General features: G+C 42.7%; 2 protein-coding genes across 3 annotated transcripts; one reads left to right on the top strand and one right to left on the bottom strand.

Annotated features, from left to right (window-relative positions):
- Positions 1-1,916: 1,916 nt before the first annotated feature.
- On the bottom strand, positions 1,917-19,074 carry LOC105906876 (phospholipase DDHD2-like). The gene is made up of 15 exons (XM_031570710.2): positions 18,786-19,074; positions 11,645-11,789; positions 11,218-11,408; positions 10,934-11,023; positions 10,663-10,771; positions 10,428-10,517; positions 9,738-9,879; positions 8,755-8,963; positions 6,562-6,629; positions 6,098-6,271; positions 5,099-5,254; positions 4,750-4,849; positions 3,984-4,127; positions 3,401-3,554; positions 1,917-2,037 (listed from the first exon to the last, which is right to left on the bottom strand). The coding sequence occupies exons 1-15, from the start codon at positions 18,900-18,902 to the stop codon at positions 1,956-1,958; spliced, it is 1,971 nt and encodes a 656-aa protein (XP_031426570.2). The 5' UTR covers positions 18,903-19,074; the 3' UTR covers positions 1,917-1,955.
- On the top strand, positions 18,104-23,672 carry prnprs3 (prion protein, related sequence 3). Of its 2 annotated transcripts, none has more exons than XM_012835125.2 (2): positions 18,104-18,220; positions 19,280-23,672. In XM_012835125.2, exon 2 carries the CDS (start codon positions 19,282-19,284, stop codon positions 21,013-21,015), a length of 1,734 nt encoding a protein of 577 aa, XP_012690579.2. In that variant the 5' UTR covers positions 18,104-18,220; positions 19,280-19,281; the 3' UTR covers positions 21,016-23,672. The 2 variants fall into 2 exon arrangements, with proteins under 2 accessions (XP_012690579.2, XP_012690580.2); XM_012835126.2 differs by having other exon boundaries at positions 18,104-18,203.
- Positions 23,673-23,949: the final 277 nt, after the last annotated feature.

Below are 23,949 nucleotides of genomic sequence, written 5' to 3' on the forward strand. Positions count from 1 at the left end.
CAAGGGTCACTGCAAGGTACTGTCCCATGGCCCTATAGGCCTACACAAGGTTTTGTAACGGCTTATATAATGAGTCTTCTTTTCTTGGTATGACAAGTATTTGTTTTTACCATATGACTATAAATAGTAGTATAGTATCAAAAGTTTTCTTGTAAGTTATCTAGTTACTTTTTGCCCAGTAGTAAATTTAAACCTACCAGACGTGGATTCAGTCCTGCATTCCTTTCAGAATATATGTGTCGTCTTCTTTCTCAATAGAACTAATTTTATAAAATAGGGTGATATGTGAATTGAATGAAACCCAAAATAACTGTATTACTGGTTGTGAAATAGGTGACAATCGCCACAGGCTTGTCCGGTCAGAACATAAATGGATGTCAAGTCCCAATGATGATGTAAGAACTGATATTTATTGAAACACACACTCAAGCCTTGAATGGCAGGATGGACATGAATGATTGAAGATGAATGGTGAATACGATTATCCGCGTAAAGGACTCGTATTCACACATGAATCCGTGAACCGTGAATGATAAACATGATTCCGTGTTTGAACGGTGATTGAGTTATTCGTGTTTGAGCGGCGTAATGATTTATCCGTGGTTCCTATGGAATGACACAATGACAAATATACAAATATTAACAATTAACTACAATAAAGAGGAACCATTATATACAACCCGAATGAATACGATATATACAAGATGAATGTTATGAATCAGATGAAGATATGTTCCTCGCCGCCGTGCCGTAACGGTGAACATTCTATTTATCCATTAACCGTAACTTGTTGATTAACGGTAACAGATGGAAATATGACATGACAGTGAATAATTACCACACTACATAACTTGATATCCACTGATATGAAACAAACTAGATAACTACCACACATATACACAAACACTCACATTCTCAGTGACGCACGGCAATGATGAAGTGTGATGGCTATGCATGCAACCCGAATTGTCCAACGCACTCCTCGACAACGACCTCTCCAACTCCAGTTTCTTGTGCCCGACAACTTGGCCATCGGAGGGTCGGACTTATATAGTGCGAGGGGGATGAGCGGGGCATGTTCAGGCATGAAATAAAGGGTACCTTGAAACAGTTTAGAAACTGTTGGGGTTTGACCAAATGGTCAGTGAAATTCCACTGTGCACGAGCCCCACGGAACTCTGATAGGATGACCTCTCTATGGACCCCAGGTCCCGTGAGTGGCCTGCACAGTGGGGTGCCCAGCTGGATGCAGCTGGTGGAGGCAGCATTTTTAACAAATTTCAAACAACACTTTGTCAACTGATGAGTTTCCACAAGAGCTAGGGGGGTCTACTAAAGGGGAGGTCCTTGCATTTCACAACATTCAAATATACCAGGCTGAAGGAGGAGGGGAAATGTATTTAGAGTATAGGAAGACGAGGGGGAGATAAGCTAGCCAAAAGTCTCAAATCTCCACCGACCAGCCCAGGATGAGTTTTAAAATATACCTACTATTGATTTTGTAGACACAGGTTTTGTCTCACACACACCTTTGGTGCAGAAAACATATTCTTCCTCTTTTTGAGATTTCATAAAAGTGCCACTATCTTTCATCTGTGCAAATGTAGCAGACCAGCAGTCCTATCTGCATTCCTGCACAAGCCATTATAATAAGAAGAGAGAAATAAACAATGACGACTGATTTTGATTGCATTCACATCATCACATTATCCATCCACAAGATTTCAGTTTACTGCACATGGAGGGCGAATTGCACACTGCACATCTCTAGTGGTCTCCATCTGTTGTGATTAAACTCTTTTGCCCCTCCAGCATTACAGGGCCAGCTTTCTGCCCTTTACCCACAAACACTCTGTGGCTCTAAAGAACACCTCTTGTAATGGTACACTCAGAGCATTAGGAGTTAAAAAAAACATCAGAGTGTTAATTTCATGTTTTAATGACTTTATTTGTGTCTATGATGGCAGGTTCTCAAACACAATACCAGACTCGTCATAGATTTCTCTCAGGAGTAGTAAGGCTGTGTCCTCTGACTCCCTAATGAAGGAAGAATATGAACATGCGTAAGAATGCTAGAATGCTAAAAGGCTCTTTTTACCCCCCAACCTCTCTCTCACACACACACACTTGGCTCACTCTCCCAAAACCCTCGTGGAGCTTTGAGAACCTCTCCCTCTGTCTACCTCTCTGTATCACACACACACACACACACACACACACACACACACACACACACACACACACACACACACACACACACACACGTCAGCCTATTAGGACAGTATAGGTCTAGTTGTTTGCAAATATTGTGTGATGTTCCTTTTGATTGCTGTGCTCATAAAATGTATTGATTGCTGTGATCTCATATTCACTGTTTGTATTGCTGTGATCTCATCCTTACGTGCACCGTGTGAAATTGCATTGCATAGACTATTCCCTGCTCAGACTTCCTATGAGGACTATAGCAAATTACTTTCACCTGGACTGATTACCTGGACAATTACCTACCGACCTATCTGAGGAGCGAGGGGCAAAGAGGGACACTATAAGAAGAGGGAGCTGAGAACACACTGGGTGCCCGGCGGGGACCAGGAGACGGGCCAACCGAACGAACAACTGAACGAACGGAAGAAACGGACTGCCACGGAGAGAAGCAGCGGAGCGCACGCCATCGTACCAGAGAACTCCGGTTGTTGGCTGATCAATGCTCATACTCCCTGAGCTAAGGGACGTGAGCCTTCTTTTATCTTTGTATGTTCCATTTATACTGTATACGTGGCCTGCGGAGTGTTGATCCCTTGCCTGTTTACCCGAGGACTGCTGGTTCCGGAATGGAAGCAACTCCACTGACGAACCATGGACACCAAGCGAAGCCACCGACGTGAATGACTCAACGTTCACCATACCCAACATAAAGGGAAGTACGATTACTATCTAGATACTGTGCCCTGAGGTGTTTTGTTTATTGGACCGACTGTACGTTGATTACGACTTCTGTGGTGAACGTGTCCACCAGGTCGGGGAGGCCGCGACTGACGTCACTGGGGATCCCCGGGGAATCCCAACGAAGTGAGGGTGCAGCAGACGCGACGTTACATCGACCTAGCTTCACCGAACAGATAACGGCCTGGATTTACCGCAATTGGTCTACTGTCAACCGAGGGCTGGTGACTGGACTATCTGGTGGAGATGGCTTGGATTTTTTGATGCTTTTAACCCTTAAATTATAGTCCACGATTTTATACAAAATAAAGTATTTATATTTACACACTGGTGGTGCTTCCGTGTCCTGGGCATTCCGAAAATCTAAGGAGGCGGCCATACGGCTGACACACACACACACACACACACACACACACACACACACACACACACGCACACACGCACACACTCTTCTCACCAGTAACACAAATGACTCTGGATGGCAAACAGGTATTCGTTGATACTCTCCATGGTTGTTTGTTGGAGGACGTAGTCAATCCTGCGCCCCCTGTTAAGCCTTCCAGTACTGATGCAATTTGTCCTCTCAGACTGGGGTAGGAGTTTGCTGGACTCTGAGTCAACCAGTGAAACATAAAGCAAAACTTCAGATACATCAGAAGATGCTTTCAAAATACTGTTTGATACTATATCAGTACATACAACCATCCATTCATAGAGAGTGCAGAAAAGTAAAGTACTGCCTTTTTTAGACTTCCCTCACACATTGATTTAAATAATTTATGAATACCGTTTCAAAAAACGGGGCGCTTAACAAACTATTATTCATTATTTACCTGTTCCCTGCTATGTAGTATTGACTGTTTGATTATGTTCTACTCTCAGGTAAAACTTTTACGTTCAGATGGTCACTGTAAAGTGTGATCATGACCATTTGATCACTTTGATACTTAGTGAAAAATGTCTAATAAATGAAATTATCCATAACTATAAGTGTATTATGTATCAACAACAACAACAACAACAACAACTAATACTACTACCTTGTTGCTGTGAAGCTGATGAACCTTGAATGCTCTGTCTGCTGCTTGAAGGTGGACGAATTAAGTACTGCCAGGCATAGAGGAGGACGTAGGTCATCTTGTGCTTCAGGTCTGTGGTCAGGCGTTCCACACTGTGCCCAAAGTCTGCAGCACAAACACAAACACAAAGTATGAGCACTGAGTATATCTGCTGTAGTGAGGGAGCCAGGAGAGGTCTCGTGTGAGAAGGACTGGGGGATAGCTGCAGGGTCTACTCTGGCCCTGCCTGCCCGTCTTCCGTCTCTTCCTAGCAGGTGGACTGGGATGCAGGTGTGGCGAGTTCCTAACTGATTGGCAGGAGTATGAGAAGGGCTTTGTTACAAACCCCTAGACATATACTTGCACTACACTTTTTATCTTCACAATACTGATGTTTTCTTATGTTATTTAGTACATTTACCATAATAGTCTAGCAGGAGAAATAGGTTCCCATGCATCCGCTTGGCATTGTTTTGTAACCTACTTTTTTTTAAGGATCCTAATGGTGACTAGTTAAGAATTTTTCATGTTGCCAACTCAAGGTCAACCAATGGCCCATGGGGTTTGCTTGGCGGCCATCTTCAGTTAGTATAAGAATACAGTGAAAGTGAGTGAGCTAGTTGGAAGAAAAAAGAAAAAAGAAAGCAGGTGATAGAAAAAAGAGAGAAAAAATGAGCTAAAATGAAAGAGAGACGGAAAGAGCATGGGATAGAGGAGTAAGAGAGTAAGAGAGAGAAAAGATACTCACAAGGGTGTGTCCTCTTAGCTGTGATGTGAGGAATAAGGACAGGCGGCATGTATGTATTGGACTGGATCAGAGGCTCAATACGATATGCCACTGGGTCCAGCTACCAGGAGAGATAACATGCAAAACATAAATAAACAGAGTATTGTGTGCACATGTGTGTATGTGACAGAGAGAGAGATACCGTTAAATGTATCATTGGATTTGACAGTTCCCAGTATATTTTAGGTGTAAGTGCATACGTCTCTCTCTCTATGTGAACATGTACATAACCACTATAAGAGATGTATGTGTGTGTGTATGTGTGTGTGTGTGTGTGTGTGTGTGTGTGTGTGTTTCATGGTTCACACACAGGATGGTAGATGTTGTAGAAGCCCTTGCAGGTAGGTAAGGAGTAGTGAGGTTCGATGTGCCTGAGGCCTCTGACTGTCAGGAACATTCCGATGGGGGAGCCCAAAGCAAAGAGCATGTAGGGGTTGAAGGAGAGCTGAGGATACCGGATGGACACCTGACCAATAAGAACACAGATATATCAGACACACACACAGAAAAGGAGAGAGAGAGAGAGAGAGAGAGAGAGATACCATTATGAAAATGTATGCTCATTTCAATCAAACACTTGTTTGAACTTGACCGCTTGTATTTGTGTATATGAGTGTGTAGCCTACTGTATAATGTTTGCATAACATCATTCACATGTGTACATATTGCTTGTAACTACAATAACAGAAAAGCATCTTCATATTATTGCCATTTATTATACGGCTCTTCAGAATGTTCCAAAAAGTTCTGTTGATTTGAATGGGCCACCACAACGTTCGCAGGTCTGTAATTTCTTGATATTCACCGCTGCGAAAAGTTAATGGCAGCTGTCATTGGCAGCGGGTTTTGTGCTTCTAATTCACATCTTTCATATCATTCCGCAGGTAGTCCGGTCACTTAACGTCACGGAAAGTCATTGTAACTTGAAGTCAGCAAGTAATGGGTTGCTACGCAACACCTGAAAAAAGTTCTATTTGCTTGAAGAACTATTTTTTCTTAGCGAAAATCACGAAACGTCAACACAATGCGTGTCGGGGTCCTGTTCGTCCCATCGGGATTTACGTATCCTCAGCTTTGAATACTGTTGAGACTAATAGGTTTCTGACATATTTTCTTTTCACTTTTTTCAAGTTTAGTGTTAACTACTGTCACATTTCTTTTGGAGATGTGAAAAAGAGACATTGCCACGACAAATACAAAAACAAAAACAAACACATACAATAGAACATTTTACAAGCCCAAACCATGGGCTTAGGAACGAGGGACGATGAAAATATGGAAACAAGGAAACAAACATAGGTCATCGAACCTGGCCAACCCCTAAGTCGAAACTGTCATTATCCACACTGCTGCTGATCAGACGCATGCGGTTGTATTTGGTGGAGTGCTGGTGTCCGTCCGATTCCACACCGCTCACTGTTGCTCTCAGGCCACGGCTCTGTGGACTAGGAGCCAAAATGGCCCCTGCACCTCTGCCGAGGTCCTGGGAGACAAATAGCACATAGGGCAGAAGTAGTTAATTAAGCCCATCATCAGTACTTGCAGAAATAAAGACATGGACTTCCCCTCCAACTTTCTAATACATGGATTTCTGGAAATCTTAAAAGTCTTAACAACAAGGCACAGAACACTCTGTACTGTCACTTGTTCATCCATTATTATTATCAATCCCTCCCCAATGTAAACCTTTCTGTTAAAAAGTATTACTGGTATGAAGTTGTGTGAGTATGTAAATATGTAAATATGTTGAACCTTTTCATCATTGATTCTTACCACAGGGGTGTTAGGGTGGCCCGAGCCAACCACCTGGTTAGTCAGGAGGTCAAACAGAATGAGAGAGCCTGAGAGAGGACAGAGAAGTCAGGAAATCTCCTCTAGTCTGATGCCATCATGGGACAAATTTCCTAAATTTCCCTCGGGATTAATAAAGTATCCATCTATCTATCTATCTATCTACAGCTTTTTATGGGCCATGCTGGTCTGGTGTGCTACTGATTTCTGTGCTGACACCTTAACACTTAGCAACACCCAGCAGGGTTATTTACAGCTCTTGTATTGTAATGAGGATAATGGCCAATAATTGGTGATTGTCACGTGTCTATATTCCTTGTGTCCTGTTCCAACACAGTTCTCTTGATTCACACTCTTCCGACTTTTACACTGAAGGAGAGTTGTTAAAAAGACACTTGGCTCAGTGCAAGTAAATGGTCCAGGTTTACAAAACTCTTTACATTTAAATGTACTCAGTTTGTGACGTACAGATAAGCCATATATTTTATCATAATATACATCTTATCATAATATATTATCAAACACATATTTAATATTTGATGTATGTGTACTGGGAATCAAGCCCTTGTTTTGCTTTTTTGCATCCTGCTATACTATTTGAGCTACAGGTGTGTGTGTGTGTGTGTGTGTGTGTGTGTGTGTGTGTGTGTGTGTGTGTGTGTATGTGTGTGTGTGTGTATGTGTGTGCGCGTGTGAGAGAGAGAGTGTATATATATACAGTGGGGAAAATAAGTATTTGAATCCCTGCCGATTTCGCAAGTTTGGCCACTTGCAAAGAAATGTGTGATCTATAATTGTAATGGTAGGTGTATTTTAACAGTGAGAAACAGAATATCAACAAAAAAATCCAGAAAACTGCATTTTATAACATTTATGACTTAAATTGCATTTGATGCAAAAAAATAAGTATTTGAACCCCTAGCAAAACATGACTTAGTACTTGGTGGAATAACCCTTGTTGGCAAGCAGAGACGTCAGACTTTTCTTGTAGTTGGTTTACACACATCTCAGGAGGGATTTTGGTCCACTCCTCTTTGCAGATCCTCTCCAAATCCTTAAGGTTGCGTTTTCAATGGGAGGGAATGAGGGAATGAGGTTCAAGCCCAATATTCCACGTTACATGGCCCCATCCATAGTCCCCTCGCTGCAGTGGAGTCGTCCTGTACCCTTGGCAGAGAAACAGCCCCAAAGCATAATGTTTCCACCTCCATGCTTGACGGTGGGGATGGTGTTCTTGGGGTCATATTCAGCATTCTTCCCCCTCCAAACGCGGCAAGTCGAGTTGATGCCAAAGAGCTTGATTTTGGTCTCATCTCACCACATCCTGTCTCCCAATCCTCCTTAGAATCATTCAAGTGTTCATTGGCAAACTTCAGACGGCCCTGTACATGTGCTTCCTTGAGCAGGGGGACCTTGCGAGTGTTGCAGTACTTCAAACCATTACGGCGCAGTGTGTTGCCAATGGTTTTCTTGGTGACTGTGGTCCCAGCTGCCTTGAGATCATTCACTGTGTAGTTCTGGGGTTATTCTGCACCTTTCGGATGATCACCGATACCGCACGAGGGGATATCTTGCATGGAGCCCCAGACCTAGAGCGATTGACAGTTGTTTGGTGTTGCTTCCATTTACGAATAATCACACCAATAGTTGTCTGCTTCTCACCAAGCTGCTTGCCGATGGTTTTGTAACCCATTCCAGCCTTGTGCAGGTCTACAATCTTATCTCTGACGTCCTTGGTCAACTCTTTGGTCTTGCCCATGGTGGTGAGGTTGAAGGTGTGAAGTATGATTCTTTGGACAGGTTTCTTTTATACACGTCACCAGTTGAGATCAGGTGTACCTTGTTAGGCCTAATGAGGACTAATCTGTGTGCTTCTTGGGAACATAACTCGTCATTGGGAGCCAGAATTCTTGCTGTTTGCTTGGGGGTTCAAATACTTATTTTCTGCATCAAATACAAATAAAGTCATAAATGTTATAAAATGTAGTTTTCTGGATTTGTTTGTTGATATTCTATTTCTCACTGTTAAAATACACTTACCATTACAATTAAAGATCACACATTTCTTTGCAAGTGGCCAAACTTGCGAAATCGGCAGGGGTTCATATACTTATTTTCCCCACTGTATATATATATATATGTAGTATGTTCTGGCCTGGGAGAGGGGGAACAGACCTAGACTGTGTCCCACTAGAGACACCTGGCCCTGGAAGTTGGGGTGACGTGAGCAGAACAGGCCGTGGAGGCGGTTGAGCTCAGTGGCCACAGTGTCCAGGATGACCTGGCAGTAAGTGGGGCTGCTGTAGAAGAACAGATCAAGTAATGACTCGTTGGCAAAGTTTCGGAGTCGTTCGACGCTGGGGAGGGTGATGCACTGTATCACCCTGGGAAAGGGAAGGATCCAATGGTGAGAAAGTGGGTTGAACAAGGCATCACGTTTTATTATATTGTATTATATTGGATTATGTCATCACATATATGCTTAGCAGCTGTAGTCTTCTGAATAATTGTGTTCTTTTTTCTTAGTCTATAGTTCTTTAACAAGCTGTGAATAATTAAATGTTTTCCATCTGTCATATTTCCATTTAGCCTGGCTCTGTCCGCCTATTGCTCCCTGCTTAGTTTTTGCTGAGTATAGTCTGGAAACCCTCTTGGCAAGATGAATCGCTGAGCCATTCTGAAGGGCGGACCAATCAGTGACCAGTGGGGGAGGCTAAGTATGATGTTTGAAATGTAGTTACAATAATGGCAGCAGTGCTAGAGTTAGATAAAGCGTAACAAACAGTTGTCGCAACGCTAGAAAACATGTGCAACCAAGACAAATGTTTACATTTATTCATCAAGGGTAAAGACATTGTTTCCTTACTGTCAACAGGGTTTGGGAAAAGGCAAATATGTGTATACCTTAGGTAAGGTAGGAAATATATCTCAATAGTGGTCAGTCTACGCCCATTAGGATGCAACGACTGGAAACAATACCCATATGGGTATGGCCAGACTAATTGGGTCTGGTTATACCAGGCTAATTTATGTTTCACTGCTTTCAATTTCACTAATTTCTACTTTTACTTGATCAAGTTCCATTTCTTTGAGAACTGTGGCAGTTGTGGAACTATGTGTGCTGTGTGATCTAGCCCTCCAATACTATGGTGTCTCACTTGTCTACTCCAGTGGCATCACCGTGTAGGGGGCTATGCCAGTCAACTGGCAGGAACTCCACTCGGCCGATCTGGCCCTCGGCCAGTGCCGTCCTGCAATGAGTCTCCACCAATCCCTGTGTCGCATGACGAAAGTCATTTACTGAACCATGGTGGGTTGGGTGCGGGGGGTGCAAAGAACAGATGAGAGGTTTGTTAGCCTACAAAAAATGGGTGAAGATGTGCAAACCTACACACACACACACACACACACACACTAGGGGCGTAACTATAGGGGGTGCAGCAGGTGCGGCACCTGGTCTTGTGGGTCTTGGGGGCCCGTAGACAAATGTATGTCAACCTAAATAGTCTGAATAGCCAAGTCGCATTGCCAAAAATATTGATGTATACCCAAATTCAGCTAAATAATTACACTGCGCGGGGGGAGGGGGCGTGGTGGCGGCGGTTAGTGACATACCCTGACAATTTCACAGTTTTAAGTGTTGTAGGCTGAATATCTGCGCAGGGGGAGGGGGCGCGGCGGCGGCAGCAGTTACAAACATGGGGTACTGGACTGTAAAATGTTTGGGAACCACTGCCTTACGCCATTGACTGGGGCCCGTCATAATATCCTGCACCTGGGCCCGTCGTAACTACGTTACGCCACTGACACACACACACAGCAATAGCCACAAAGGAAGAAACACATACCACATGAGATGATGGTTCGAAAGCGGATATCACATGAAGGCCCAATCCCATGTACCATGAACACCAGGTGATCCACAGTTTCAGGTTCCCCTACAAACACACTCACATGCACACACACACACACACACAGGTTTGTCAGACTCGTACAACAGGCCTGTGTGTAATTCCACATCTATCAACAAAACATAACAAAACACTATGCAAGTATTAACAGCATGAGGAAGTGGAGCCTCACCCCCGGGTATCTCAGCACCAGTATTCTCTATTCCCCTTTTCACTGAACAGTTATGATCAGTGGAGGCCCATTCGTCTACTGATGTTACTGAAGGCCACTGTGTGGCAAGCTAGGGGTCAAGAGGGATATACATCATGGGAAAAAAGCCACCAGATTTAGACACTTTCACTGCATGGGGCTGATAAAGGTTATCTTATTTTATTTTATCCCCTCACACATTCACTCACACACACACACACACATTCAAATGTGCTCATGCATTATATCTCACCTTGGGGCTCTGAAGAATGACTACTTCACCAGTTGGAAACTCTACTGTCTTCCTCCACTGGTTTTGCAGCATAGCCTCTCTATATGCCAACTGTGATGAATGCACGACAGTGTAAACCAAAGGACAAATTATAGGAACCAATATCCATTTGTAAAGGTTTTGTAACAAATGTTGCATGATTTCAGGAACAACTAAGATCAATCGATATATATTAATCATGATCAGTATATCCTGTTATATACTGCCCTCACCGGTGTGACCATAGCATTTGAACCGGTATATACCTCCAGACGTTCACTGATGGACTCTGGGTATGGTATGTAGTGGTGGTCCTTGGCACCCTTGTAGAACCACGTGCCCCGAAGGACCGCAGTGGGCTCCTCTTCCCAGTAGGCTGCCCGTCGGATGCGCTCCTTCAGCAGGACGTCATAGTGGGCCCTATCTGTGGCCACCACTTCCTCCTGCGCCTCCGTCACTGCATAGAGAGAGAAGGGAACCAGTAAGGACACAGGTGACAGCTAGCAGAAGCCAATCATATGATGGGATGAAAGACAGGCATCCAATCGGATAATGACCAATGACCAGGCAACCTATGAAAGATACGGCAGTTACTGTGAAGGTAAATAGAACAGCCAGGCCCAGAAAGGTTTTATGAGAATGCATTAACATGCACATATAACAAAGTCATGTCACATGCTCACTGACACTCACCCCTCTCCAAACCTTGGTTGAGTTTGTCTGAGTCGTACTGGCTGAAGGCCACCCACAGATCTTGACCATCCACATGCGTTTGATAGACCCAGTGAGGTTGGACCGGTTCATAGGTGGAAACAGCCGAACCTTGGTCCATTATACACTGACAGAGGTATCACATTCAAAATGAGAAAATGTGAGGAAAGGTCAGCTCACTGTAGTTCTCATCTCATCTCATGCATGCATTCAAAAAACACAGAGGGTATTTCTTGAATTTATTGAAACTGTCCAAATGCTTAGACATTTCCATTGTTACGACCCTGACGGATCTAGGCCCCGCCCCATGATATTTGCATGCCTGTTCTGTCTCTGTCTCCTCAGCAGGTAATGGGAAGCAGGTGTACAACAGGTGTAACACATGATTGGATGGGCTACAAAAGCCCTGATCAGATGGCAGTCGGGAGAGCGTTGCATTGGTCGTTGAATTTGGATAGAGAGTGGATTTGGGATACTCGTTGGTTTCGGATGATCGTCGTCGTCGTTTGTTTATATTACCATTTAACTGACTTTACATCTCTTCACAACGCTGACATTCACCACAAGTTTGCCTATAATTAATAGATAAATATAAACTTGTAATCATTAATAAATATATTGTTATTATTATCATAAATTCTGCATGGCCTACCCTTTATGTTTCGTGCATTGAGCCGGCATGTAACACCATTCTGAAGATCATGATTAGCAAACACGGACACAGACCAACTAGAGTGGTGACAAACGGCCTTGCAAGTCTTCCAATTTGTAACTGTGATTGAGCAAAGGGCAGTGCGAGTTTACCCGCATTATATTCAGAAAAAACCCTCTGAAGAAACCTTCTGAACCCTCTCATGTGTAAGGTAATTATCTTGTTGGGATCAATATCTACAGTTTCAATTTTGACAGATTTCACTTGTCTAGTTCAGTCAGAGAGGTTTAAGACACTTTCATGTTGCATTCCCACATGCGGTAGCAGTCGGTGTGGAGGGCAGTTCATTGGGGAATGGCTAATCCGGAAGGACTGGCGGTAGCAGAATTGAGTGAGGAGATGGAGGATGAGGAAGCGGGAAAAACAAACATTGGAAAATGGGTGGAAGTAATATCTAGGGGAAAAGGAAAAAAAGGACAAATAGTGGTAATAGTTCAAGTGATGGTCTGGATTCGGGTGAGGAAAATCGTAGCGAAAATATAAGACAACAGGAAGAAATAAAGGTAAAACTTCAGTTTGATTCTCCAAGTTCGTTAAACCCACTGAAAATATCTAAAGCGTTACACGACGCTGTAGGATCTGTATCAGTTAAGCCATTGAGAGATGGAAATGTAATCATTACATGCGTTGATAGCAGACAAAAAGACCTTTTGGTTAAAATGACAACCTTGGAGGGGAAGAAAATCAAGTGTGTTTTGTGGGAGAGGAAAAGAATAGTACAAGGAGTGATCACAGGGGTCTCAACTGAGTTGACCAACGAAGAGATTATGAGAAATGTGACGGGAGCTAGAGTGGAAAGGGTGAAGAGGTTGACGTATAACAAAGACGGGGTGAAGAAGGAGAGTTTATCCATACTGTTGTCCATGAGAGAGGAAAGATTACCAACGAGAATTAGGGTAGGCTACATGAGCTACCAAGTGCGTGAGTACATCCCACCACCGCTCAGGTGCTTTAAATGTCAAAAATGTGGGCATGTAGCAGCAATATGTAGAGGCAAAGCGAGGTGTGGCAAGTGTGGAGGAGAGGATCATGAGTATGGTAAATGTGAGCAAGGTACTAAGGTTAGATGCTGTAATTGTGGTGGCGAGCATAGTGCTGCATATAAAGGGTGTGATGCGCATAAACGTGCAGCAGAGGTTCAGCGAATTAAAGTGGAGGAAAAGGTGACATATGCTGAAGCAATAAAACAAGTATCAATGATATCTTACTAGCAGAGGTAGGTCTAGAAGAATCACAAACAAAATGACTTTGTCTATTCTTCAGTGGAATGCTAGGAGTTTAATTGCAAATGGTCAGGAACTTAAGCATTTTATTGAGGAAATAGATGTCAAACCCAATATCATCTGTATACAAGAAACATGGTTAAAACCATCACTTGAGTTCATCATACATGGATACACAGCAGTGCGCAAAGATAGGGATACTACAGGAGGTGGAGTGGCTACGTTTATTCAACAAGGGATTAATTATAGAAATATAACTTTGAATATAGATGTAGAGGTAGTCCTGGTTGATATATGGGTAGATAAAACTAAAACTAAAGTCATCAACTTTTATAATCCTTGTAAAAGAATTTTGAGAGACACGCTAGACAGTTTGTATGAGGGGGGAAATGGAAAGGTAATATTATGTGGAGATTTTAATGCTCACAACACTCTGTGGGGAGGAGTTAAAGTGGATGAGAATGGGAGTACTATTGAGGAATTTATGGATGACAATAAGTTGGTTTGTTTAAATGATGGAAGAGGCACCAGGTTTGATGCGTATCATGGAACAGAGTCTGTATTAGATCTTATGATAGTATCTGATCAGATAGCAGGGGTAAGTCAGTGGGAGGTTAATGGAAATTCTCTTGGTAGTGACCATTATATCATCTGGGTTAGTGTTAGGAATCAAAATATGTGTTTAGAGGATAATTGGTTTCCAAGATGGAAAATGAGAGAGGCAAACTGGGGGTTATATAACTTTAAGGTGAGTGGTAAGCTGATGGAAATAATATCAGATAGGAGTAGTGATGTTGATGAATTCAACTCAAAAGTTACTAATATATTGTGTGAGGCAGCAGAGGAGGTTATTGGTAAATCTTCTGGCATGGGGAAAAGGAAAATGGTACCTTGGTGGTCAGATGACTGCAAGGAAGCGGTTAAATCCAGAAATAAAGCCTTCAGAAATATTAAATCAAATCATTCATATACCAATTTAATGGATTTTAAAAGAGCACAGTCTAAGGTAAAACGAGTTGTGAGAGAGGCTAAAAGGAAATATTGGCGTGAATTTTGTGGTAAGATAGGGGCAGAAGTTAAAGTGGGTGATGTTTGGAACATGATTAAAAAGATGGGAGGCATTAGAAGGGAATTCTCTATACCTGTGATTAAAGATAATGATGAAGAGGCAGTGACTAATCAAGAGAAAGCTGAGATGCTTGCAAAAGGTTTTGTCAAGGTTCATAGCTCAAAAAACCTAACAGCTGAAGAATTATCTTGGAGACTTAAAGTAATGGAGGAAAATAAAGGAATATTAGGAAAACAGGCAAATAGTGAGAGCGTACTTGAGAAGGAGTTTACTTTATTTGAGCTTAAGAGAGCATTAAATGGGGCCAAGAATACTTCACCAGGGAAAGATGGTATATGCTACAAAATGATTAAGGAGATAGATGACGTGGCTAAGTATGGGATTTTAAAACTTTATAATAAGATTTGGGAGCAAGGGAAATTGCCTTTGTGTTGGAAACACTCTGTAGTGATTCCAATTGGAAAACCAGGAAAGGACAGAACTGAAGTTAAAAGTTATAGGCCAATTGCATTAACATCTAATTTATGTAAGCTGATGGAAAGAATGATTGTTAGAAGGTTAATGTATGAGGGTGAAAAGAAAGGTCTATTCTCCAACCATCAGAGCGGGTTCCGTAGTGGACGGACTACAATGGACCCTGTTGTATGCATGGAAAATATAATAAGGAAAGCACAAAATAGCAAGGATTTAGTTTTGGCCACATTATTTGACATAGAAAAGGCATATGATATGCTATGGAAGGAGGGGTTGTTAATGAAGTTAAATAGGATGGGCATTGGTGGGAAGATGTTCAATTGGATCAGGGACTTCTTAAAAGGAAGAACTATAGAAGTTAGAGTTGGGGTTGACTTTTCCAAGACTTATTCAATAGAAAATGGTACACCTCAAGGTAGTGTATGCAGTCCAGTGTTTTTCAACTTAATGATTAATGATATTTTTGATTTAATAGATGATGTGAGAATTAACAGAGCATTATATGCTGATGATGGAGCCTTGTGGATAAGAGGGCGTAAGATTGGAAACATTACAGCTAAAATGCAACTAGCTATTAACAAGGTAGAAAAATGGGCATTCGAATGGGGTTTTCATTTATCTGTCGAAAAAACTCAAGTCATCTGTTTTTCAAAGAAAAGAGCTAATCCTGCTATAGAAATTAAGCTATATGGACAAGTTTTAAAGCAAGTCAATACCATTAGGTACCTGGGAGTGTGGTTTGATGTAAAGTTAACGTTTAAGGAACACATTCAGAAGATGATTGAGAAGTGCAAGAAGGGTATTAATGTCTTGAAATGCTTAGCAGGGTACAACTGGGGAGCTTCAGGAACGTCCCTAAAAAGAATTTATATTGCTCTGATTAGATCCGTTTTTGATTATGGATGTATTGTGTACAGATCTACATCAAAGACACGCCTTAACGAACTTGACAGAATGCAGGCTAAAAGTCTCAGAATATGTTGTGGTGCATTTAGAACTTCTCCTGTACCAGCGCTGCAAGTAGAGACAGGAGAAATGCCATTACACCTCAGGCGTCTAAAATTGAGTATGGCTTATTGGGTCAATTTAAAAGGACATAACGCATCTCATCCTACTAAGGAGGTCCTTAATGAATGTTGGGAATATGGCAGGTCTCAGATCTGTAGCTTTGGCTGGGAAGCTAACGGATTAGCAAGTCAGTTGGAGATAGAGGACATAACATGCAGTAAGACTTTGCCTCTGGCCACAACCTCACCTTGGTTATTTAGTTCCCCTAGGGTGATTATAGAAACTAAAGAAAATGTAGGGCAGTATCTGAGTATGTGCTACAATACAACAAAAATATATACAGACGCATCAAAAGATTGTGAGGGTAAGACTGGCATAGGGGTGTATATTCCTGAATCTGATATATATATTAAAAAGAGGGCTACTGATCAGTTATCCATTTTTGCAGCTGAAATGGCAGCCATCATAATTGCATTGCAATGGCTAGAAGAGACTAGGCTCCCTAAAGCAATCATTTGTTCTGACTCAATGTCATCTCTCACATCTATTCAAAATGGAGAATCAACATGTAGACAGGATCTATTGAATGAAATAAATCAAATCGTTTTTTCAATTAATCAACAGGGAAGGACAGTCCAGTTTGTGTGGGTTCCAGCTCATAAAGGTGTTGAAGGGAATGAGGAAGCAGACAAGCTGGCAAAAGAGGCAACGAAAGAAGAGGAGGTTCAATTAAGCATTCCACTCAGTAAGTCAGAGATCAAGGTACTCATCAAACAAAAAATGAATACAATGTGGCAGTCTGAATGGGATAAGGAGAAAAAGGGTAGGCATCTTTACAAATTACAACAAGAAATCGTAGGGAAAAAGAATAGTTATATAAACAGACAGGAGGAGGTATGGTTCTACAGAATGAGGATCGGTCACACTGCTCTTAACAGTCATTTATTTATCATGAACAAACATCCATCTGGAAATTGTGAGGTTTGTGGAGTAAGAGAGGATGTAGAACATGTTCTGCTAAGTTGTGAAAGATTTTATAGACAGAGAGAAAAACTGAAAAGGACGGTTAGTGCAGAAAAAAGAGTTTTCTCCTTGGAAACGTTATTGGGTGAGCCAAGAGCAGGAAGTATTACTGCGTCCATAGTATCATTTATTAAAGAAACACAATTAGCGATTAGGATTTAGAACTCTTGTTTTGTTTTGATTGATTTGGTTGTACTGGTTTTGTTATATTTTATTTTTATATTTTATTTGATTCAATTTTCTTTAAAGATCCCCAATGAACTGCACCTCAGTCCAGTAGATGGCGGTAATACACGTAGCTTGTAAACCGCCATAAAACTCTACAGAAGAAGAAGAAGAAGATTCCCACATGCGCCCTCCAGTGGTTAGGGAAGGTGCTGCAAGGTTGTGTCACCATATTCTAGTGACTCTGTGGAGGGAGTCTACAATGTTGAATGAGAGTAGAAGCTACACAGTGATGTAACCTTGTTTCCAAGGAAGTTGGGTCATCGTCTAAAGAATCTTGGGTAAGGGGGTAATAGAAGGATTATTTTATCTTCGACGGCAAGTAAAATAAATCATGTCCTAAATAAGTAAAGTTTGACTTGATGAAGTGACATTTCGCACAAACAATGGTTACAATGCTATACAAATATACAATTAATATTGGAAAAATATGATTTCATTATAAAATAAATAACTGGTTTAAATAGGCTAGTTCCATGCTTTCAATAAGTATATATCCCTTCATTATCATTAAACATGAAAATATTTGTTAACCATCTTCTATTTGTACATTTAATGTTGTAAGTGTTTAAAATAAAACATTTTTTTTATTTGCGAGGTGAGAAATTATGTTAATGAGATGCTGCGCTGCGATCCAGAATCTTCCTAAATCAGATTATCCACACAACCGGAAATTACATCAGTGGAAACTTCTTTCCCATATGTAGGCTCCCAGAGAATTGCCGTAGAAGGGCTCATTATTTGTAGCGGTCAGTTGACACACAACAACAGCAAGCACCAGTCTCAGACGGCGTTGGCAACTCAACGGTAAATACATTAAAAAGGTAGGTAGGAGTGTTTCAGTTGCTACTGTAATGCTGTGGCACCTAATAATATTTCTGAGAACTTGTAATCGGGGAGGCGAACACCCCTAGCAACGTTATGAAACAGACATCGCTTGCTGTAAGAATTAACAGCCACGCTATCGTATGCTAACGTTGTCTAACATTACTATTCTACACCAACCTTCGACAATTTAGTCGTGGCAAAGAATCCTGGTCGATACCTTAAAGCCTTAATGTTATATTATATCGGAGCAGGGTGTTATACTTGTTGATAACCCTACTAAATGGTAGCTAGCTAATATTATTATCCTTGTTGCCCAGTGAGATCAGAATTAACACAGCGTCAGTTAATATCAGCTAACGTTAGCTACTTTCCTCCTTCTAACGGCTGTCAGTCTGATATTGAGATACTCTTATTTCTGTAGTAGAATACGTCCTGCACAGTGTTTAGGCCTATTTATTTAGCATGTATTCGATCCTTCTTTGTTACATTATAGTAAGAAGACAAGCCGTTAGCTAGATTATTTATGACGCACGGTCACACACTGGAAACCAGCTGACTTACCAATAGTCGCTGGACGCCACACAACCTCGCCCCCCTCGCGTGATATTCACTTGTCCACTTGTCCAAGTTCTGTGGAATTTTACAACTCCCGATTTGGAACCCTCCATTATAGCGCATAGCTACACAATGTAAATAGAATATATTCTAATATGAAGAGTTCTATATTTATCATAATCATAATAGTAGTATTTTGTTTCTGTGACGGTAATGAAGTGTCAGATGTTGAATTTACAATTGACAAAATTCTAAAGCTGCAAGAGTGATCCTAAAGGAGGTATTTATTTTCTGTTCTGAGCTGTAAACTAAAGTTTTGTTTAGAAACCTCAGACAAGAATGTTTAATCATGCCAAGAAACACTTGTAGCATTGCAATTGCCAGTTGCTCTATAAAACTGCTTCAAGTTACTTATTTAAAATGTATCTTGTATCAGTTCTTTCATCCCCACATCCTGTGTCATCCTGTCTCCTCAACACTATCACACTCTTTTTCCACAGAGATGAAGCCTGTCACCCTGCTGCTTCTCTCCCTGACTTTTCTGGTCAGTGCGTCGGCCAGAAGAGGTGGTGGCGGGGGTTTCAAGAGTGGTGGTATCAGCTGGGGTCGCAAAACCTCCTCCACCGGTTCCCGCACTAGCGGCACCGGTGGGTCGTCATCACGAAGACCAAGCCAATCACAGCCAGCGAATTACCCGCGGCAACCGCAGAACCCTCCCCCATATCCTGGAGCTGGAGCCCCGCCTCCTTATCCTGGAGCGGGAGCCCCACCCCCATATCCCGGTGCTGGAGCTCCGCCCCGTTACCCAGGAGCAGGTGCCCCGCCCCCTTATCCCGGAGCTGGTGCCCCGCCCCCTTATCCCGGAGCTGGTGCTCCGCCCCCTTATCCAGGAGCAGGTGCACCCCCACCCTACCCTGGCAGGCCCTCGTTCCCAAACCAGGGATCCAACCCAGGTGGAATGTACCCAGGGAGGGCAAATCCGTACCCACCCCAGAGTGGGGTTCCAGGTCAGGGCTCTTATCCGGGGGCTGGCAGGTACCCTGGCGGTGCGGCCAATCCTTACCCAGTTGGGGGATCGTACCCTGGGTACCCAGTGAGGGGAGGCGGGTATGCTGGTGGTGGAGGTGGTTCATATCCTGGTGGAGCAGGTGTTGGAGCAGCAGGCAGCTACCCTCAGCAAAACCCTTACCCCAACTGGAACCCTAATAACAAGATCATAAGTCCTGGCTATGGAGGCAGTTATGGTTACGGCTCCCGAAGCTATGGTCAGGGCTACGGTCAGGGCGGCTCGCCGTTCGCCCATTCTGTGCAGAACATGGGCTACAACCCCTCTGTCCGGTCCCAGGGCTTTGGCAGGCAGGCGATGATGGCAGCTGGTGCCGGGGCCGTGGCTGGCATGGCTCTGGGCTACGGTCTGGGCAGCTTCCCGCGCCCCCACTTCAACTTCCACAGCCCCCAGGAAGAGTACTACTACAACAACTACATGTACCGCCGCTACGGCTCCAGTTACTCCGGCAGGCCCCAGGATGGTGATGGAGGTGCTGGAGCAGCTGGTGGCTCTGCCCAGGCTGGCACAGGGGGGGCAGGGCAGGGAGGTCCCGGCGGGAATCCCCCTCCGGTTCTGCTTAGCCCACCACCTCAGGAGTACGACACGTACATGGACAGCTGCATGAAGAGGAGTGACCTGCTGCGCAGTAAGAGGAGCTTGCAGCAGGGCGGCGGCAGTGAGCCCCAGGTGGATGAGCCGGTGGCTCTCGCACAGCAAGCCCCGGCTGAAAGCACCGACAGCACCCCAGGGCCCGCTGCTGCCGACTCCGAGCCCAGTGGAAACATCAGTGCCGGAGCAACAGCCCAGTCCCAGAACGCCACTGACGGGTCCCCAGTCACCAACACCAGCACCACTGTCGCCAAGGAGGAGAGCACGCAGGAGCCTGAGAAAGGGCCAGAAGAAGAGAAGAAGGCAGAGGATGAGGTCGTCAGCATCATGGAGATCGGCTACCCTGTGCTGATCGAGCAGCTGAAGGCTCGTAGATGCATCGAGCTCTACATCGTCTACACTCAGCACGTGGCACAGCAGCAGCAGGAGCAGCTGCAGCAGCAGATCGGAGATCGAAGCAACAACAAGAACGGTTACAAAGTCAGTGGTGGAGAAAAGCTGGGGCCCCTCAACCAGGGGACAATGCTTCTGCTGTCCAGCACTCTCTCACTGCTGCTCAGCCTGCTGCTCTTGCACTGAGGGGACTGGCTGGTGGGACATTTTGGATTCTTGACTTGCTGACAAATATCTGTGATTGAATGCACTGATCAACATTCAGGGTATGGGTGTTAAATTAAACTAATTTGTTGGATTGTTGGAACGCTGTCGTGATAACATTGCAAAAGTGTTTGCACTTACCTTGATATTTCAACTAATTTATTAACAAATAATGTATTTGGAAGAAATAATGCTAACTATGTTAACAAAATAACTGTCGCTATTTTCTCACTATTCTCATGCCACTTGAATGCATGGAGTTATTTCCCAGACTTGCAGAGAGTTATGGATTAGCATACCCTTTTTTACGGACACACAAATTGAGTTCTGTCACCTTCATTTGTGTGTGGATGCGTAAATGTCCGAAGCATTAATGTGTAAAGTGCTTTGAGTGCTCTATGAGTAGAAAAGCGCTTTATAAATGCAGTCCATTTACCATTCACTTTAGTGTGCTCTCCTGGGAAAGAACCAGCCACTTGACTTGGTGGAAATGATCAATCACTAGCAGCTATGACTATATGTCATAGGCTATTAAAAAGGGAATCATGAAGATAATGTTTGGAAAGTTCGATTTGATCAGGAGAAGTTTTCTTTACTTTAAATTGATGTCTGTGGGAAAATTGTATTTTGTCGGCATAATTCATGTTCACCCGGAAAAGACTGGCTGTACATTAATTTAGCCTCAAGGCCTAAGCAGCACATCTGTCATAAAAAACAGTCAAAATGAAGCATGGCTAAACTGTCCCACTTACAATCTAAATTTAGCATGTTGAAACTATAAAAATAATGTACGGTGCCCCATCTAGACCATAAAATCTAACACAAGATACATTTTTGGTGTGAATAATTCAGCTTTTAATAATTAACACATAATTGAATGTAAAAGAATGTAATGTCTGCACTGTGTGTATGTACGGAAGGAGAGCACTTGATGATGATACTGTTGCTCTTACTTTAGGTAACTCTGTGACTGCGAAAACGTTCTGGATACTGCGTCTGTGCGTGGATGTCTTTGTGACGTGTTATGTCTTTCCTGCTGTGTGGTCAACTGCCTACTGCTGACACAACTAACAGTTTGCTTTGTGTTTTTTAGTTTGTACTATGTATTTGTTTATTCATTAACAGATGTTTATTCATTAACAGATGTTCCATTCAGTCATATTTCCAGTTGTAGTGTGTGTGTGTGTGTGTGTGTGTGTGTGTGTGTGGGACACCAGTAAGCACACATGGCTCATGGTCAAGTTCCTGTTAGTTCATATAAACTGAAGGGACAGTGGTGTGAACCAGTTCTCTTGGCAGTCATTTATTCTAGCTGGGTGTTTAATATCCATTCCCCAGCTGAAGACGTATGCCCTCCCGCTACATTTCACTCCACTTGATTCACTCACTCACTAATCTTAGTTACAACATCTTAGGGTTAAGATGTTAAGATTTGTTGAGTTTAAGGTTCCTCTATGGACAAGGCAAGTACTAAGAGGTCACCGTAATGCATGGTGCAACATTTCATGACTGCTAAAGCCATATTGTAAAGTATGTTTTTTGGGAGGTTGTCTCTATACTGACATGCACTTTTTTTAAGGTATGGTTCTCATAGGGACAGTGTAATTGCTGGTATAGCTGGTATAGGTCAAGATTCGGCATTACTCTTTGTACTGAACTAAAACTTGGCGGTCCTAGAGCAGGCAGGCGTTTTTGTGTAAAACACTCCAAATCATCAGATCCCCCAGATGAACTTGTTTTCCCCACAATCATATTAGCTGCTAGATATATATTTTTTGATCCTGTAAAAGGGAAGACATTGTACTAACATGTTCTTGTCTCGGCTGTAGACTTGCTGATGTTCTAGTGTGCTGTGCACAAAGAGAGTTTATTTCATAATTGGAAACTGTTTGTTACTGTGTGTCTGTATGTAACTTTTGAGGTGAACATGCCTGCTGTGAGTATTTTATTTTCATATAGTACCAATATGTTTTCTGCCAGTTGACATTACTGTAGCAAACTGCCAACACTGGCAATGTGTTTTGTTTGAATTTCTACAATTATATTAAAGGGCAGCAATTTTCACAGCCCAGTTTGGACTTAAGTGAAATCGGAGCTTAATTTGGTTCTCAACAGTCCTGTTGTCTTTCTTTGATTTCAGTTTGTAAAAGCTATGAGCACTATATACTATGCCTTTCACCTAACAGTAATGCTATCATATGGGTAGGTTGCCTTTGTCTAATAAGATTTTGATGTAATGCATATGATTGCTTGAATCGGTGCATGATTATCTGTAGTCTACTTTGTGACTACTACTGAATGTGAACTGTCTCACAGTTACAACTCTCAGTTCTCTCTTGCAGTTTATAGTTGGGAAGAGCTGCATCGTGATATAAAAACCTTAAAAGACATTAAAAGTAAATTGGGACTAATTGCTATCAGTTGGAATATGGAGTCAACAACCAATAGACCTCGTTTTCCTGACATGCACTCCACGAGGAAAAATACTAATTGAAAGCACAAGGTTTGTGTCAAGATTTTTTTCCGGAAGCCCCTTCCTTGTCAACCCATATCCCAGAGCTGGCTTTTTGTTTTTGGATGGCATTGTTTCTGCCCTGAGACTGTTCTGCAAATAAAGTTACTTGGATTGTTGAACTTGAGAGGGTACTCTTTCCACTCATCATTTATTTATCAGTTCACAGGCCTTCGCGGGCTTGAGGCATATCACCTGAGGTGCAAAGGTTTAGGTTTACAATATTACGGTCACCTATTGTAAGTCAGAAGAAAATAAATGTTAACTTTCATCCGTACATATATCTTTGATGACTAGGGAAAGTTTAAAAATTTAAAGAAAAAGAAACCCCCCCCCCCCCCCCCCCCCCGAGAAATAAACTCAACCACAAATGAGGGACACTTTCTTCCATGTGTGCACGCGCG

Source organism: Clupea harengus, chromosome 7, assembly GCF_900700415.2.
Source record: "Clupea harengus chromosome 7, Ch_v2.0.2, whole genome shotgun sequence".
NCBI lineage: Eukaryota > Metazoa > Chordata > Actinopteri > Clupeiformes > Clupeidae > Clupea > Clupea harengus.

What these genes read in the sequence shown, in the direction of transcription:
- LOC105906876 (XM_031570710.2), bottom strand. Translation starts at nt 18,902, where the DNA reads ATGCGCTATAATGGAGGGTTCCAAATCGGGAGTTGTAAAATTCCACAG. An exon ending in CAACCAAGGTTTGGAGAGGG is followed by an intron (nt 11,409 to 11,644) that starts GTGAGTGTCAGT and finishes CTCTCTATGCAG; the next exon opens with TGACGGAGGCGCAGGAGGAA. An exon ending in TCGAACCATCATCTCATGTG is followed by an intron (nt 9,880 to 10,427) that starts GTATGTGTTTCT and finishes ACCATGGTTCAG; the next exon opens with TAAATGACTTTCGTCATGCG.
- prnprs3 (XM_012835125.2), top strand. Translation starts at nt 19,282, where the DNA reads ATGAAGCCTGTCACCCTGCTGCTTCTCTCCCTGACTTTTCTGGTCAGT.